Below are 18,097 nucleotides of genomic sequence, written 5' to 3'. Positions count from 1 at the left end.
TCAGCCGGGGCGGCATGTTCCTGCCTCTGACAGCGGAGGGGCTGGTCACCCGCTTCCGGGTGGGGAGGATTCCTGAGGGCTGAGCGAGTGGGTAAAGCCCGGCTCCCCACGTGGTGGGCAGCCTTGCGGGGGGGGGGGGGGGGGGGGGGGGGTGGCCTTCGTGGGGGCTGTGCGGCTGGGCTGCTGCTGTTCCTGGAGACCCAGGCGCCAGCGGGACACTCATGATCCCTGGTGGGTCTACCTCCCTGCCCACCTCAGAGCGCAGAGGGTGGCAGGTTCTGCACTGTTCACTGGCTCCTGGAGGCCACACCCAGGCTCCCGCCACCCCCCAGGGCCTGCGGACGCCCTCGCAGGACAGAAATACCCAGTTCCCAGAAAACCCTGCGCACCCGGAGCAACAAAATACCCTGGGTCCTTCCGGCCGGATGCTCAGGGCTGCTGTGTGGGCAGTGCCTCCCTCGGTCCAGGGGCCGGTGCCCGCTCCCCGAGACCTGGTGCCAGGTCAGAGCCTAGAGAGGCTGGATCCAGGCCAGCGGGGCCCAGCCGACCCCGGAAGGGAGCCCTGGTGTCCCCTTCCTACACCCTTCCCCAGTCTCCCCAGCCGGGCCCTTAGCTCTCAGCACCCCTTGCCAACATCCCCGCAGACAAGACAGCGCTGCACAGAGGCGCTTCTGAAGGCCATGGGCCTGCGGGTCAGACTTTCTTGAGGGTAAACTGAGGCTCACAGAGGCCAGGCCAGCCCACAGCACGGCTGGGCCGGATCCCTGCCGTGCCGAGCAGCACGAGGTCCCCCCTGCCTGCACCAGCACCCCAGGACCAGCCTCTGGCCAGGAGGGGCAGTGGCTGAGATCCAAGCCCTAGTGGGTGGCACAGGGGCGCACACTCCTGGGTCAGCAGGAGGCCAGGCCCTGTTCCACGGCGAGACCCGTACCCTGATGGGTGGGGTCCCGTCCTAAAGGAACGCGTGTCCCCCAACTGCACACAGTGCTGGGGTCGGGGCCTCCTCGGGGTCCAGGGGGAGCCTGAAGGACTAGCCCACAGGCTCTGGTGCCAGGGGCTACGGAACGCGCCCCTCCTCCAGAAGCAGAGCCCTGAGGACGGGTGTGGTTTTATAAAGTGATGCTGAGGCCTGTCGGAGGACAGAGTGTGAGCAGGATGTGTGCGCTGCTAACAGGACCCCAGAGCCCCGGGAAAGGCTTCCCGGCCATACATCACCCCTCGCGGGCCTCAGCCCGGCAGCACCTCCACGGTCCTAGAGAGCAAGTAGCATGTCTGCTGGGGTCCCGGTCCGGAGGAGGGAGGCCGCCCCCCAAGGAAGAGAAGCAGGTGGAGGCCTGGGATGGGGACATGGGCGGTAGGCCCAGCAGAGTGGCCTGGCTCTTGTCTGAGGGCCCTGGGGAGCCAGGGAGGTGCAGGGGCAACCCACAGACCCTCAGCACCCCCGTCCCCTGCATCTGCACTGGTCAAGGGAGGGGCATGAGTGTGGCAGGCAGTGGGCACTCTGCTGGCACAGGGGGCCAGGGGCCGGCAGGCCGCAGGCTATGACGCCAAGAGGAGGGAGGGCAGGGACTCCAAGACCTGTCGTGGGAGGGCCCTGGGGAGGTGTGCGTAGACTTGCATACGTTAACTCTCTCCGAGAAGAGGTCCCGCCCCACTGGGCTCGGGCTTCTGGGAGGGCACAGGGGGTGCACCCCTTGGGTCTCAGTGCCACTGGTGCCTGGCTGCCCAGCCTGTAGACACTGTGCAGTGGGGGGCTGAGGGTGTGGGGTCCAGGGGAGCCAGGAGCCCAGGAAGGCCTGGCGGCCCTGTGGCAGCTCCCACGAACACCAGCCCAGGCAGCCCGGCAGCGGGATCCCGAGGCCCTAAGAGCCCCCGCTGGCAAGTGACCTCAGGGAGCTAAAAATGGCGATGACTTCACCGGGGCAGGCGGGCAGGGAGGCGGCAGCCTGAGTCAGCCAGGGAGCATGGGGAGGCCTGGCCCCTGTACACACGCCTGGGCACACGCATGCAGACAGGGACCTGGACACACATGTGCACTCACACACGCGTGCGAGAGCACCCAGCCCGGTTCCCGGGCTCTCCCAACAGCACCTATCACCCACACCCCCATGATACCACCCCCCGCCTTCTACCTGTGCCTCCAGGCTCCCTCAGCACCCCTGGCGTCCACCACAGGGACGGTAGGAGCCCGTAGGTGGGGGAGCTAAGGCCTGGGGGCCGCGGGGGCCCGAGGTCAAACCATGGCTGGTGCCTCCAAAACAGCTTTGGGATGAGGACGTGGGGTCACTGACTGACCTCCAGGACATGGTTGGCACTCACCAGAGGTTGCGGACCACCCTGCTTGCACCCCCGTCTGGCTCCAGGCCCTGCTCCAGGGCCCCGTGTCCTGTGTCCACCTACCCAGGCCAGCTGAGCCTCAGGGACCACCAGCCCTGAAGCCCCAGACCGCCCTCATACCCTAGACACGGAGCCCCCCAACCCCCATCCCGACAGTCCCGTCCACCGCCTCTCCACCCCATCCTTGGCCCGGGCCCCACCCTTGCCTCTCACGCTGGGATAACCATCCAGCCTTCCGTCACCTCTCCCCTGAGCCCACGTCAGTTCCGTGGTCCTCCCGTCCATGGTGGCTGGGTCCACAGCCCCTGGGCCCGGCCCAGCAAGGGGCTGTGTCCAGGCCTGGGGTTTCCCATGAGCTCCTGGAGCTTGTGCACAGGGCCTGGTCCAGGGTGCCAAGCCAGGGGCCGGAGTGACCAGCACCCCACTGCTCTCAAGAGGGTCCCTAGGGCCCAGAGCTAGAGGGCCCTGGGCCGGCTACACACCTGGGCTCAGCTTCCTCACACGGAAACAGGAGGAAGCCAGGTGTCCAGGCTGTGGGACAGGGGGTAGCACCAGTCCTGCCTTTGTGACCAGATCTAGGGTGTGCAGGGCATAGAAAAGTGACCCGGGGGACAAGGCAAAAGCCCAGAGCAGCCTCTAGGGGCGCGTGCGGCGATGGCAGGAAGGCACAGGAGACAAGCACAGGCACAGCTGGGGGCCAGGACGGGGTCCCCGAGGCGCGGATCCACCCCCACTGCCTGCCTTCCCCGGAGGGGCACTCAGTGTCCGTCATGAAGACCAGGATGTGGGGTGCCCACGACCCCACTGGCACACACGGGATGGGTTACGGCCAATGTCCAGGCCCTGGAGTGCGAGATGGCTGCTGGATGAATGAACGGAAGGGGAGGATCGCCAGTCCCCTACCCTGCATGGCCATCCTGGTAGGGTCTAGGCCAGGCAGCGCAAGCCTCTGTCCCCAGGGAGCAAGTTCTTGGCCACTACAGAAGCCCTCTCCCGTCCTGCCCAGAGCGGCGGGCCCAGCCTGGCTGACTGGAAGCTCACCCCTCCACAGCAGCACTCCACCTGCGAGTGCACAGCCCCAGGCCAAGTAACCAGAGGACACAGGGTGGTGGCTGCCCTGCAGACTAGGGGAGCGAGCCTGTGGGCAACAGCAGGGTGGGCTTTCCCCTAACCCAGCTTCCCCGAGCCCAGCCCGCAACCATCAGCCACATGGTGGCCCCAGATGCCCTCGGCTCCCCTGAATTGGTCCCTCGGTCTCTGGAGCCAGCAGGCACCTAGCTGTCCAGCTGGGCAGGTGTCCAGACCCACCTTTTGCCTTTTCCCTCTGCCTCAGTTTCCGTGCCTGTAAGTGCACCACCCCACACACACTCTGAGCAAGCGTGCAGGCTATCCACCAGCCTTCCCCGGTGCTGGTGGTGCTCGGAGGTCACCCCCTCGCCTCTGCACGTGGGCAGGGCAGGCCCCCAGCCCTCACTCCACGTGCGCTGCCGCGGCAGACCAGCTTCCATTAGAATCCTGAAGCTCCTGCGCGGCCCCCCCAAGCCGGGGCCCTGGGAACATGGGGGAGGCGTAGCCGCGCCGCCCTCTCCAGACGCGGCCTCCCTCCTGCAGCAGAGGCGCCACTCCGGGAGGCCCTCCCACCACCCTGTCCCAGGCACCTGTCCGGGGCGCTGGCCGGGGTGCGCCCGCGGCCCCCCGCCTCCATGGCCCCAACCCCGGCCCGCTCTCCGCACCCCCGGCGGCGCGTCCACTCAGCCCCCACGCCCGGCCCCGGCCCCGGGGGCGCAGACAATAGCTGCCTCAGGCCGGCGGCTCCACAAACAAAAGCGGGTCCTCCCGGAGGGCCAGCGCCCCGCCCTCCGCCACCGGTCCCCGAGACGGAGCCCCCGCCCGGGACCAAGTTCCTTCCAACCTGTCTGAGTTCGGCCGGCATCGGGCCGGGCGCGGGGGACGCGGGCCGGCGGCGGCGGCGGCTGGACCGGGATCGGCTCCGGTGCCTCGGCCGCTCGGGTCGGGCTCGGCGGACTCGCTCCCGGCGGTCGGACCTGGCTGAGCGGCGGCTAGCGGCCGACGGGCGGGGCGGGGCGAGGCGACGAGGCGAGCGGCCAATCGGGCGGAGCCAAACTGGGGCGGGGCGGCGAACAGCCAATGGGGCGGGGCCAAGGTGGGTGGGGCGGAGCGAAACTGGGGCGGGGCGGAGAGCAGCCAATCGGATGGGGCGGCGCCCAGCGGGCGGGGTGGGCCGCAGCCAATCGGTAGGGGCGGCGCCCGGCGGGGGACGGGGCGGGGCGGGGCGGGGCAGGGCCGGGGTCGCCCTCCGCCCCCGCGGCCGGTCAGGGCTCCCGGTCCCCACGCCCCGGCCGCGGGGCTGGCATTTTCCCGCTGAGCCCTTCCTCGACCTCGGTTTGCTCCCAGTGAAAGCGCTCCCCACCCCTGCAGGTGGCCCAGAGGCCTCTGAGACTTGAGGTCCCCCGCTCTGGGTCCCCCAGCCGCTGAGCGGTGTCAGAGCAGACAGATCACAGAGAGGGGAGGGAGCATCACTGTTGGGTGGCTGGGTGAAGGCTGGCGGGCCTAGCTGGCCTCAGACCCTCTCCTCCCGCCTTTGATGTACTAAGCGGTGGCTGGGGTGGGGGCGGTTATCAGGGCTTCTGACCCGTCTGGGGGCTAACTCTCCGCCTGCAGCAGGCCACTCCCGGGAGTCTGGCTCCCCCTAAGGGAACACAGACCTGGGGGAGGTTCGGGGGGCTGGGCACGAGAGGGGGCCCTGGCCTGGGCTCTCTGCTTTCCACCCACTTCTCCCCAGACCCCCTGTCCCTTCCAAGTCACACCAGCACACGGGCCATGCAGCCAGCATGCTCAAGCTCTCTGGGTGTCCACTGCATGTCCTTCTAAGCCTCAGTTTTCCTTAAGTTGCTCCTAATCACTGGTCCCTGTAACTCGGAGCCACACGAGGCAGGAGCAGCAGACGGGACCACTGCCCTGAGAGAACCTGGACGCTTCGTGTGAGTAGATCCTTCTCCCAAATTTCACACTCGGCTGGTGCCACGGCCACACCCCCATCTCGGCCTGGCCTGCTGCTGGCCAGGTCCCTACAGGTGACTCCTGCCACACACACATTGGGTGAGGGCCAGCCCTGCTCCAGCCAGCCTGCTCTAGGTGTCCAGAGGAGGCCACTCTTTCTGCTGGACGATGAAAGGCCTGCAGTCAGGCCTACAGCACAGCCTTGGGGTCATGGCAGCCCCCACCCCTTGGCTCACCAGCCCCAGCCGCCTGCCTGGCCACCAGCCTCCAAGCTTCATAGACCTGGGCTCTGACCCCAAGGGCCAGGTCCAGGCAGCTGAGGGTCACAGGTGGCTCACCAGGCACCTCCTGCTGAGACGGGGCTGGGAAGCAGGTGCAGTGTGGAGGCCGCCAGGCCCAGCGGGCTACATGTGGCCTGGCCTCCCCAGTGTCCCCATCAGTCCTGCTAGTCTGATCTCAGCCTGAGAAACCATCTCCTGCCTAGAGACAGAATACCAGGGGCAGGGCTGGAGGGCCCCCGGTGGGAGGGGCAGTGGCCGGGGAGGGTGGTGGCCTTTCAGGCCAGGGCAGCTCCAGGCTATGGGAACGTCTTCCCACCGGGTCATCGACCCTCAGCGCACCCTCTGGGCTGGACGCCAGAGCCCTTTCTGGACTGGGAGGGCTGGAGCCTGGAAAGAGCACCCAAGAGTAACCTTGGGGTCATGGGCTGCCACTGTCCCCATGAGGCCCAGCCGGCTGTGTTGCTCCCCAAGTTTGGGGGTGCAGGCCTCACTGTCTGGAGTGGCCGGGGTCCAGGGGGCCACGGGGCGGCCCTCGTACCTAGACCCACTTGGCTTCAGCTCCAGCCTCTGTGAACCAGCTGTGCGGCCTCGTCAGCGCCAGCCAGCATGGAAAGAGTTGCCCAACGTGTCCGGTCTGTGGAGAGGTGTCTTTGGCTGTGACCACGGACCTAGCTGGGCTGTGCGTGCAGACTGCCCACCATCAGATGAGGACATCAAGGCTTGGGGAAGTCACTGGCCATGTCCCCCATCTGACCACGGGCCACTGCTTCTGAGTCCCACACACCCAGGCTGGGCAGCCGAGCCTGCTGGGCCAGTCTCGGCCCGGACCCGTACCCTGCTCCCTCTCTCTCTGGCCACAGGGGCCTCGGGTCCCCACTCTGCCAATGTGAGTCTGGCTCCCCTGAACCCTGCCAGCGCCCTGCCCTGCACCTCAGCCTGTCACAGCAACCTCCAGGCAAAGCGTTCCCTCCTCTGCCGACACCCCAGGAGCCAGCCCCCACCTGTGGTTTGGCAGTAGGGCACAGCTCACATGGGGAGGAGCCCAGGAGGCCGCACGGGACTGTCCATCCCCACTTCAGAGTTCTCAGGCCAGGAGCAGACCAGGCTCACTCCTCCTGGGGCGGTGCAGGGCGGTCGCCGTCATGCTCCAGGCAGCAGGCAGAGCCCAGCCTTACCTGAGCCTTCCTGGTGGCTGGCCTGCTGACGGACGCAGCAGCAGCGAAGGCAGGGGGACTCCGTGGAAGCCGAACCCTCTGCGTGCCCAGGCTGAGTGCTGAGCCGCCCAGAGGGGACCCTGCCCAGCCGCCTGGGCCCCGGGGCTCCCTCAGGCGGAAAGCGCCCTTCTGAGAGTATGGCTGTGTCCTGCCCCCTTGTCACATGATGTCCTGCACACCCAGGGGGGCCGGAATCCCACTCCCTTTCCCTCCCGAGGCCCCAGGAGGCCTCAAAATAAGTGGCTGCCTGCGGGCTTGTGGTCCACCGGGGTCCCGTTATTGTCTTCCCGCTGGGCCGAGTCCCAGGGCTAGTACCTGCAGAACCAGCTGTTGCCAGGCCATGGGCAGGGACTGCCCGCCGCCTGCGCCAGGCTGCTGGGCGCGCTCCAGCTGCAGGGCGACATGGCGCCGCTCCTGCTCCAGCGCCCGCGTCAGCAGCTCGAAGCGGGCCTCCTGCTCTCTCACCGAGGCCAGGATGGTGGCGGCCGAGCGCACGCTGCAGTCCTCCATGACCAGGGCGCCAGCTGCGGGCAGAGCAGAGCAAGTCAGGGTGCGGCCAGGGCAGGGGCCCAGGAAGGCGTCGTGGGCCCCCTGCCCACCCCACTCTCAGAGCACGTGACTCACGACCAAACCAGAGCGTGCAGCCCTCTGGAGAGACGCCACATTGATTAAATTCTAAATTAAAAGCCATTAATCCAAGGCTGGCCGGAAGCAGCCGGCTCCCTCCCCAGGGCGTGCGGGGCTCTGACCCAGGCTCCCTGCTTCCTGCCGGGCCTGGCAGAACTGTGGGCCCTGAGCCCACGGGGGAGGACTGGGGAGGGAAGGGAAAGTACGGAAGAGCAGGCGTGACCAGCTCTCAGACCTCCCAGGTCCTCCGCTGACCAGGGCACCCGCCAGCTCACCACAGCCTCGCGGCCCCCGCGCAAGCCCAGCTCAGAGGTGGACGCTGGGGCCTGGAGAGCATGGGAGGCCCCTCTGTGGCCACAGGAATGGCCCGGCGGGCCCAGGGCGCCAGCGCACAGGGAGTGGGAAGCCGCCCCGCGGCCGCTGGGTGCCCCAAAAGGGTCAAATGAGCTGCTCACAGGCCCAGGTTGTGCTGGCCGCGAGGACAGAGCCCAGGGAGGAGAGTCAGCCCTGGGCTCGGCTTGTACCAGCGCGGCTGGGCTGGGGGCATGGGCACACCTCAGAGACACCCCCATGCCCATGACAGATGGGCAGAGCACGGCCCCATGAGGGAAGAGGCCAGCAGGGCCCCAGAGCTGGCCTTTGCCTGCCCAGCGCCTGTTACGCCAACGACACAGCAACCAGCTGAACTACCAGGACAGCGGTTGGCGCGGGCCGCGGGCCACTGCAGGCCATGCGTTTTTAAGCTGGACCGAGAAACTGTGACGATGCCTCCCCGGCAGATTCAGGGGAGAGGTGGGCACCAGGCTCACCTCCCTGCTGGCCCGGGAGGCCTGGGGGCTGGGAGTGTGTGCCCTGTGGGACTGCGGTGACCTTCGCCCTCCTGCCTGGCCAGCACCTTCCCTGCCCCCGTCCACTAGTGAGGGCCTTGCACTGCCCACCGGGCACACCCCCGCCCAGACCCTGACCCCAGCGTCCTGAGTCCTGGGTGCAGGTTGCTCATGGGGATGGGGGATGTCTAGCAGGAAGACAGGGACAGACACACCGTCCAGAGACCACCTCGCCTGTCCTGGGGCGGGTGACCAGGCTGACCACCCCTGGGAGGAGCCCCGGCTGGGTGGAGAGATGGAAGGGCAGGAAGCAGGTGGAAGGGAACGCAGGGGAGCAGTGAGGGGAGCATGGAGGAGCAATGAGGGGAGCACAGAGAGCGATGAGGGGGAGCACTGAGGGGAGCACAAAGAGCGGTGAGGGGAGCACAGAGGGGTGCACCGGGGAGCACTGAGGGGAGCACAGGGGAGCATTGAGGGGAGCACAGAGGAGCACTGAGGGGAGCATGAGGAGCGTTCAGGGGAGCACGGAGGAGCATTGAATGGAGCATGGGGAGGGGTGAGGGGAGCACATTGAGTGATGAGGGGGAACACTGAGGGGAGCACTGGGGAGCAGTGAGGGGACATGTGGATGCTGCAGGGGGGCGGGGGTGTGGGTGGGTTTTGAGGGGGCAGTTCGGGGAGGAAGGGAGGCTGGCCACGGCATGAGGGGGCGGGCAGCCGGGGGCCTGAGTGGGTGGGCAGGGGTGAGGTGGACACCCCCCCTGGGGCTCCCAGCTGGCCGGGACAGCACTGTGGCCAGCCCTTGCTCCCCCAGGAGGGCATGGGTGCCCAGAAGGACTGGCGGGGCACTGACCGTCCCCGAAACCGTGCCTGCACTCGGGCATCTGTCTTTGTGCTGAGCCAGCCGCTCCTCCTCCTCACAGGCCCGGCCAAACCCGGCTCCAGAAATCAAATTATGGGGACGGAGTCCAGTCTGGGCTGAGGAATTAGAGGAATTTCCGATGGGTCAGGCCGGCGGGGAGGCGGGCAGGAGGCCGGGGCTCCAGGGCCCTCCCCTCGCGCGAGGCCTGCTCCCCAGCAGGCCTGCTCCCCGGCGCCCCTGACCTCTGCGAGGGAAGGACAGGGCTCTGCTTCCTCACTGGCCCCTTCCTCCGGGCGCGAGGGGAGTGGGCCGCAGCCCACCGCCTGGGAGGGCGCCGTGTTGCCCTGGCCCCGTGAGGGCCTGCCTTCACCCCGCTGCCCCGTGGGGATCAGAGGGCGCCCTCAGCCCTGGGGAGAGCTGCTGGCCGAAGCCACGAGGACGGTGCGGCGCTACGGCCAGGTGGGGTCCGCACCCGCCCATCATGGCGAGGCCCGCGGGGTCACCCGGAGCTGATGCAGGGCTGGGAGCAGGCCTGGGTGGGAAGAGACTGTCCTCGACCATAAGACCGTGGAAGAAACTGCAGAGGAGAAAGGACTGGCTCGCCTTCGCGAGAAGGAAGGGTTTCTGAACATCCAGAAAAAGCGCCTCTGGATGAGGTTGTCCTTGGTGGAGTGAGTGCTCAGACGGGAGCCGCTGGGCCGCACGCCTACCACCGCGGAAGCCGGGCAGGCTCATGGGACACACGCCATCGCTCTCCACTGTTGGTGTGTTTCCAGTTTTCCACGATAGGCAGTAGGAAGAAAACCACAAGACTGAGATACTGTCGACATGCGGGAACCAAGGGTTCACAATGTCCAGTAGACAAGTGACCCCCGTCATCTACACGGTGCCCGGAGGAGCCTGCAGAAACCAACACCCAGCCCAAGAGCAAAAAGGACGCCTGCCAGGGGTCCTAGGCTTCCCTGGTGGCTCAGCTGGTAAAGAATCCACCTGCAGTGCAGACCCCGGACGACCTCTGGGTTGGGAGGATCCCCCAGACAAGGGAAAGGCTACCCACTCCAGTATTCTGGCCTGGAGAATTCCAAGTCCATGGGGTTGCAAAGAGTTGGACACGACTGAGCAACTCTCACTAGACCCCACTAGACCAGGTGTGTGGCCCAGCGATGCTGTGTGCAGGATGAGTGTGGAAATGGTCACACGCGCGCACATTAGCACATACACACGGGAAGAAGGGCACGTTGGCCGTGGTGGGGCTCTGGGTGGAGGGGTGCATGAACCACTGGCGTAGGCAGGAAGCAGGTAAGAGCTGGGAAGGAGGGTGCCCCTCCCCACAGCAGCCAGTAGGTGAGGGTGGGGCCTGGAAACTCGCCCCAGGGGCCCCGAGGGAAGCAGCCGCGTCTTCAGGGAGCTGGACGTCAGGCTGGACATCAGCTTTGCCCAGCAGAGGAGGTACCCTGCTGTCACCTGGGCCAGACACTGCAGGGGTGGGAGGTGGACACAGATGGCCCTTCGGTGACCTCCTCCTGCCCCCAGGCCGTCCCCATGAACACCCAGGAGCACCCACTGACTGCACAGAGGATGGCCGCTCTGGGCAGGGGCAATTCCTGAGGGCTTCCTGCCCCACACAGAGGGGGTGCCCGGGGCCTGGGCAGCACTGATCAGCCGCAGGGCAGGGGCCTACTGGACGGGCAGTCTGGGAGGACCGGAGGATGTGAGGGGCAGTTGCAGGAGGCCTGGGGGCAGGCTAAGGCAGGAATGCTTTCCGGGGCATGTGGAGCCTGAGGTCCGACATCCAACAGCCTAGGGCTGGGTCCAGGGCCGAGGCCTGGGAGCAGCCAGGGGGCCGCAGGCTGCACACAGCAGGGACAGGCCTGGCCCTGGCCAGAGGGTGGGTGAGCATGCCAGCTGCTGGGATGGGAGGCCTGGGACACAGGGAGCCCCCGTCAGACTCGAGAAGGGTCTTGGTCTGAGATTCCTGCTGGGGCGGGTTACAGACACATGCTCCGAGTCACGGGGCCTTGCCGCTCTGGGGAGACTTGGTGGACGGCTGCCCCCGCCCCTGCCCCAGACTCTGGCTGCGTCACAGCCTGAGGGCAAAGCCCGACAGGCTCTGAGCGGGGGCTGGGCGCTGAGGACCACCCCCTACCACGGTGTCTGCAGCAGCCAGTCCAGGGCCGCCCCAAGGGAGGGCAGGGCAGGGAGGCATGGGGCTGGTGGGCACACTGCTCTCTGCACCAGCGGCCCACCCCCTCCAGCCCGGCCACAAAAGGGGAGCCCACAGTGAGCTACGTTGGGGAGCGGCCTGTTGTCTGCATCGCCTGCCCCAGGGTCCCTCTGGGAGGTGGCTCCCCCACCCCCATTCCACCCTGGGAGAACCCCTCCGCACTGTGCTCTAGGTGGATGCCAGGCCGAGGCATTCCTAAGAGGGGACCAAACCGGGGGGTCCTGCTGGCCCCCAGGCCTGGAAGTCCAGCTCTTGCTTGCCCAGCAGCCAAGAGGTCACTGAGACTTCGATGAGCGCAGGGAGCCACAGCAGGGCAGCTGTCCGTCCAGGCCGAGGGCTGCGGCCCGCGTGCACTGGTGCCCTCTGCCCGGAACACCCCTTCCCCTCCAAGATGTAGGACCCCTTCTTCCCAGGCCCCCTCTGTCACCATGGCAACGCCCAAGCTTCCCCAAGAGGGACAGAGGCTCTTTGTGGCAGCACAAAGTCCCTTTGAGGGGCTTCAGCTCCGGGGAGCCTGTGGCCAGCAAATCTCTGGGGGACACGGTTGGGCCCGTCAGCCCAGCCCCCGCCCTGAGGCTGCAGAGCCAAGGGAGCCGGAGAGTCTGGTGGTTCGGGATACCACCCCCAGCACCGCTTGCTCACACAAGGGACCCTGGGGTGAGCCCCTGTCCCCAGGGGGGTTGCTCCCTGAGGGGGCCTGGGGACTTCCCATGGCCTCCCCACCTTTGACAGGAGACCTACTCTTCTTGGAAAAGGGGAGGGGGTGGAGGCAGCAGGGAAGCCCCCTGCCGGACGGGAAGTCGGGTTCAGGACACAGTGGATGGTGTCCGAGACAGTGCAGGTCTGGGGCCAGGCTGGCCCTGTCCCCCGTCCCACCCCACCTTCACCTGCCTGCCCCGAGGGCGTGCAGCTGGGCCAGCCGGGTTGCCTGGGGCAGGCTTGCCGCAGCCAGGACCTCAGGACAGACTGGGGCAGGAGGGGGCCTTGCCGGGGAGGGGAGATGGGACCCCGGGGGCGGTGTGGGCCCAGTGTGGAGCCCCCCAGCGTGTTGCTTGGTCCCCGCTGCCCCCCATCCCCATGGGCCCCAGCCACCCTGGCCACTGCTGAGCAGGCACTTGGCAGTGCCCCGTGTGCCGGGCACCCTGCCCGGCAGCCCTCCCTGGGTGACCTCAGTCTGACCCCTGCAGCTTTGCTAACCCAGCGCCCAGAGCAGGGGCCACAGCCTCGGGGGCAACACAGGGCCGCGCTGGTCCGGTCGGGTCGGTTCTCTGTGGGCAGACCCACACGGGGCAGGGGCACGGGCTGCCAAGGGGCGGCCCTCCCGGTCAGGGGTGGGGGCTCCTCACCCGCCTGGCCGGCTGCCCCGCCTGCATTCCTGGGAGCTGCTGACTCTTCTGGGCGCACGGACCTCTGTCAGCAGTCCCGGGCCCTCCCCCCACCAAGCCCAGCCCAGGGCCTCGCGGTCCTGTGGCTCAGCTTTGAGGAGGTTCCCTGGGAAGCTCGAGAGTAGGAAACGGGTCGCCTATCCCCTTATTGGGGAATAATGGGGGCCCTGAAGACACAGAGCCCACAGCCTGGGGGCGACGGTGTTAGGAAGACCCTCCAGTGGCTGTGGGCAGAGGCAGGGCGGCTGGGTCACCGGGGCCTGAATGAGCGGGCGACCGAGCAAAGCTCGCCCTGGGAAGGGGGCCCCGGGCCCCTCCAGCCTTGCCCCCCAGCCCACAGCACCCAAGGGCCCCGCTGGTCTGCCCTCGTCCAGGGTCCCGTGTGGCCTCCAGCTGGCACCGGCCCCTCCCGGGGGCCCGAGACCCCCACCTCCTCCCAGAAGCTGAGCTATGCCAGTTCCTCTGCTCCAGACTGCCCTTCCCCCCGACCAGACCGGTGCCTGAAGCCCGGGAGTGCCCATGGCAACAGGTCCAGACACTAGCAGTCTCCAGCCAACAGCACAGTCTCATATTTTATATGCAAACGCCCCAGCAGGGGCAAGGGGCTTCACCCCACCCCACCCCGTGCAGACTGCCTCCACACCCTCCCCTGCGCCTCCTCAGTGCCCCTGCCTGGCTCCCTGACGCCCCCATCCTGTGAGACCAAAGGAGGCGTGTGCTCCGGCCTCACCAGCAGGACGCGGATCACTGCGGCAGGCTGACTGGCAGTTTGGGGGCTTCCTCGGACCCGCCCGCAGGCACACACCTCCAGCCACCCACACGGTCATGCGCACACACGCCCATCCACGCTATGCAGCTGTGAGCCCACCAAGCTGCCCCAAGTGGCCTCGCCTGCCCTGGGGAATGGGTGGTGAGTGGTCTCTGACATCCGTGTGCTGGGGGAGGCAAGAGTTTGGCTCCTGGAGGGTCGGGCAGACCCGTGAGGCCTGGCCTGCAGTGCCCAGCCTTGGTCCACACTGGAGGTCCCCACATGGGAGGGGGTGTGTGGCTGGGCCAGGACCCTGGACAGAAGCCCTAGGGCGGCAGAGACCCCAGCGCCCGGGCCGCCCCTGCCGCTCCAGCGCCCCAGAGAGCGGCAGTTAACTGGCACAAGCCTAAGGGAGCTGTTGATACGTGTCCTTGAGAGGTGAAAGACGACCTTGATCTGATGAACTGGGAACAAACTTTAAGAAGGACTGATCGTGGACCCCACAGGGATTTGAAGAAAAATGCAGTGGAGGCTTGGCGGCCAGGACACTGTCGAGGCCATGGACACAGGCCAGAGGCAGGCCTGCCGAACCGTGGGGACAGCCCAGAGCCGGCGGGACGGGGGAGGGAGCGTGAGGCCAGGGCGCCGGGCTACGCCCGCTGGCACGGGGTCCCCGAGAGACCCCAGATCCAGCCGGGAGCCGGCCCACACAGCGGCCTCCAGCAGGGCTGCGGGGTCACGGCGGGCCTGAGCTGTTCACCCAGGAGGAAGCCGGGAAGGCTGTGCTCACGCCAAGCTGGGCTTGCACGGCTCGCTCTCCCCGGGCTCTGTGCCCCGGGAGCTGGGCCACCCCAGGGAGCACCGAGGTGTCCATGGTGCCACCAGGCGGTCTGTGATGTCGGCTCAGCCCCCAGCGGCCCACCCACCCTAGCCACAGACAGACGCTCCTCTATGGCCCCGGCTGACAGCTCTGCAAGCCTGGCGCCTCCCTTATTCCTTTCTCATGACATCCCGACATTCCGAGGGTAAACCCAGCTCTGGACATTCTAAGAAAACATCGGGCAGACTTCCCACTGTCAGGGCCGACTGGCCACCCAGGCCCCTCTACCTGCACACTCAACCCCATCCATGGCTGCGGGGCGCCAGGCTCTCCCTGCAGGGCACGAGCAAGCCGAGCAAGCGGAGGCCCCAGAGGACGGGCTGCCAGCCCGCTCCCAGTCTCGTTATCTTGCAAAATGCAGAGAGCAGCAAAGTACATTCAGACGAATGAATGGCCTAATTAGGATTTCACAGAGAGTGAAAATATTTTGAAAAGAGAAAGTTTAACTAAAGGCATATTTGAAATACCAAAGTCATCAATTGCAAATGTCAACCCGGCAACGTGTGCCGGGAGGGTAGGGGGCGTGGGGGCCTCACCCCACCTGACAACAGGCGGCCCTCCCCAGATCGGAGCACAAGACTGAAGTCAGGGCGGGGCTGATGACTCGGGGTGCCCCGCGGAGGGTCTCGCCTGGCCGGGCCGGGGCACAGGCTCAGGGCCTGGGGAAGGAAGCTGACAGGCTGGCCCAGGCCGAGAGCAGAGCAGAGCACCCAGGGAACAGGCAGATGCTGATGTGGCTGGTGAGGCCCCACCCCGTGCAGAGACGCAAACAGGCAGGTGTGGGTGCAGCTGGTGCTGCGTCCACTGGAGGTCACGAGCGTGCCAAGCCCACACCTAGAGGAGGAGGCCCACACACTCCCTGCAGGCCACCAGAAGCGGGAGAGCCTCGGGGGACCCCCAGGCCCGCCCAGCTGCGGGCAGCCTCATGCTCAGAGGCGGGATGCCACAAAGGGGACCCGCATCACTCTGCGGGCCTCTGAGAGGCTTCCCCACAGCAGGGACCTGTTCTTGGTCACCAAGGGGGCTCAGATGGGCTGGAGACTCAGGGGGACCAGAGCAGGACCCACGTGCACAGGCCAGCACGGCAGGGGCCCCCCGACAGCGTGGACCGGTCCGCACCTGCGGGGCCAGCTCGAGGCCGCCCAGGACTGTCCCACACAGAGGCTGGTTGGCCTGAGTGTCCAACGAGGACCCGGGGGTCCTGTTTCCAGTTTCCACTGACAGGACACGTCGGTCAGGGAACAGTTCAGATACAACTGTGTCAACCAAGCTCAGCCCTCACCTCCCATCTGCATCAACACAGACTCCAGGTGGGTGAAGTCTCGGGCGTGGACGCCAACCTGGAAACTCCAACAGGGTGGACGAATGTGTGCTCGCTCGGCCGTGCTCAGAGGACATGCGTGGGACATGGAACCATCGGAAGAAGACTTCCATAGCTTCCACACAGAACATGCAAAGTTTGAAACTTTCTCAAACAGAAAGTCACCAACCACAGGCAAACATTGAAGGCTGCAAAACGCCCGCAGTGGCCAATGGCAACGACCCTGGCCCCAAGAGGCCCCACAGCCTGGACGCGGCCGAGCCTCCTCATCCCGACCGAGCAGGCCCCTTGCGGCCCTGCAGCCTGGCCACTGAGATGCTGGGCTGGTGTTCTCAGAGCTCGCCACCCTCAGCGAGTCCATCGGCACAGCAAACGGACTGCCCGGCCTCGCCCCTCCGCCTCCGTCCCTGCCCCCTCCCTGGACGCCGCGCCCTGTGCCCTGGAGCTGTCACCGCAGAGGAGCCCACGAGACAGGGCCGGCGCACGCCAGGCACAGCTCCTCCCCCTCTGACCGTGGCCAAGTGTGGCTGTGTGTGCTGGAGGCCCCCGGGCCCCGTTGGGCCCTCACGTGGGCCTGTGGCCCGTCACTGCTGGCGGCTCCAGACTCTCTGGTTTGTCAGGAACGGCCCCGAGCAGGATCAGAGCCGGCAGCCTGTGGAACACATGGGCACTGACCCGCTGGGCACCCACGTCAGGGCAGCACAGACCTGCCCGGCTGACGTCCTAGTGGGCGTCCCGCAAGCCAGTGTCCATGGTCCACGCCCAGCCCGTTGGTGGATTCGAGCAGGGCTGGCAGGAGGCCTCACATCCAGCCCTGTCCAGCCCGGGGCACTGTGCCTACCTGGGCTGAGGCTGACCAGAGGCGCCCACACACACTCAGGCCACAGTCCGTCCTTCTGTTGACCACGAGCCGCCCTGCCCTCCACCTGTGTGAGGACGGAACATCCCTGGGGAGGTCAGCACGTCCAGACACCCATTGGCGGGCTCTTCGTCCAGAGGGCACCCGCTGAGGCCAATCTGTGGGGCTGAGTCCCTCCTGGACAGGGTCAGACCCCGGCTGGTCATCCCTGGTCATCCCAGCCCAGGGGCATCCTACGGCGCGCCGGCAGGGGCCCACCCCACAGGACCCTGAGCACGTTCTCGTTCCTCCGCAATGGGTCTGTCGCGTCCGCGCTTAGCACTGGCCGCCTGGGTGTTTCTTATGACTATCCTTCAAAACCTGGAGCGTTCAGAGTTGTAAGCGGATAACCTCTCCGGCTTCCCGAGGCTGGGCGCGCTCTGCTGTGATATGCTCCTACACCAAGGCCAGTGCAGGGGTCCACGCCCCACCTCCCCCAGGTCCCCTGAGGCTGGCCCCATCCGTGTGCCTCGTAGGCAGGCAGCGAGCCTCCCAGGCCCAGACCAAGGACCTTGCAGCTGCCTGTCTCAGCCAGGGTGCTGGGGATGCCTCCCCTCCCTGTGTCCAGGCCTGGGGATGCCTCCCCTCTCTCTGCTTGCAGCCAGGCCTGGCGATACTGCTGAAAAATGAAAAACAGGGTGGTGTGACGGGCGGCAGGCCCCTCCGGGGATCACAGTGACGGGAGCTCCCCCCCGGCTCCGCAGTGTCACCCAAGTGGTCTCAAGCCTCCATCCAACCTTTCCTTGCGGACATGGCTCATTCAGGGGCCTGAGGTGCGGCCTTCTGGCTCCTGGCAGCCCCTTCAACAAGGGGAAGGGCGTCCAGTTGGGGCAGGATTGTGACAGGAGAGCAGGAGGCCAGGGCCAGAGGCAAGAAAGAAGGCGGGGGGCGGGGGGGAGGGCCCAAGCCAGGCGTGTGCGTGCACGTGTGTACATGTGTGTGCGTGAGTGCCTGGGAGGGAGGCATGGTTGGGAGTCTGCCCGCTCGTGGCAGGACCTGCGGCCCCCACCGAGGTCAGGAATCAGCGTTTGCTCCGAATGTGATATGTCTGGGGCGCATCTGCTTCTGGCTTAAGCGTTGACAAAGACCTCGTCCCACGAGAACAACGTGCCTTTATTATCAGTCCTGATAACCACCCAACCACGGGAAGAACAGGGCTCCCACCTCGGGGGCTCCAGTGGGCCAAGAAGCCACCAAAGCAGAGGCAACCCGGGGTCCAGGCTGGTGGAGGGGTGGGGGGCATCTTCAGGGCGAGAAGGACTGAGAACCGGGAGGGTCTGGATGGTGCGTGGTGGGTGTGGACCTGGGCGGGGTCTGCGTGCCCAGGGCACCTCACCTCGGCAGCACTGTACCCTAGGGTGCTGGGGGCAGAGCCTCTTAAGAGCCCTGGGGCTGTGGATGGACAGACAGACGGGCAGGCCTGAGACGTGAAGGCAGCAGCAGCAGCGGGGCTTGTGCTGCGAGGCTGAGGG

At 67.0% G+C, this 18,097-nt stretch overlaps 1 protein-coding gene across 7 annotated transcripts in view; it reads right to left on the bottom strand.

Annotated features, from left to right (window-relative positions):
* The window catches only part of ARVCF (ARVCF, delta catenin family member), a 30,592-nt gene that overhangs the window by 9,349 nt on the left and 3,146 nt on the right, over positions 1 to 18,097 (bottom strand). For all 7 annotated transcript variants that reach the window (XM_027565991.1, XM_027565987.1, XM_027565992.1 and 4 more), the window contains exon 2: positions 7,169 to 7,377. In XM_027565991.1, the coding sequence (XP_027421792.1) occupies positions 7,169 to 7,363 (195 nt within the window). In that variant the 5' untranslated portion in view covers positions 7,364 to 7,377. The remainder of the gene's footprint in view (positions 1 to 7,168; positions 7,378 to 18,097) is intronic.

This window comes from Bos indicus x Bos taurus, chromosome 17, assembly GCF_003369695.1.
Source record: "Bos indicus x Bos taurus breed Angus x Brahman F1 hybrid chromosome 17, Bos_hybrid_MaternalHap_v2.0, whole genome shotgun sequence".
NCBI classification, from domain to species: domain Eukaryota; kingdom Metazoa; phylum Chordata; class Mammalia; order Artiodactyla; family Bovidae; genus Bos; species Bos indicus x Bos taurus.
This window is presented reverse-complemented; position numbering and strand designations above follow the sequence as displayed.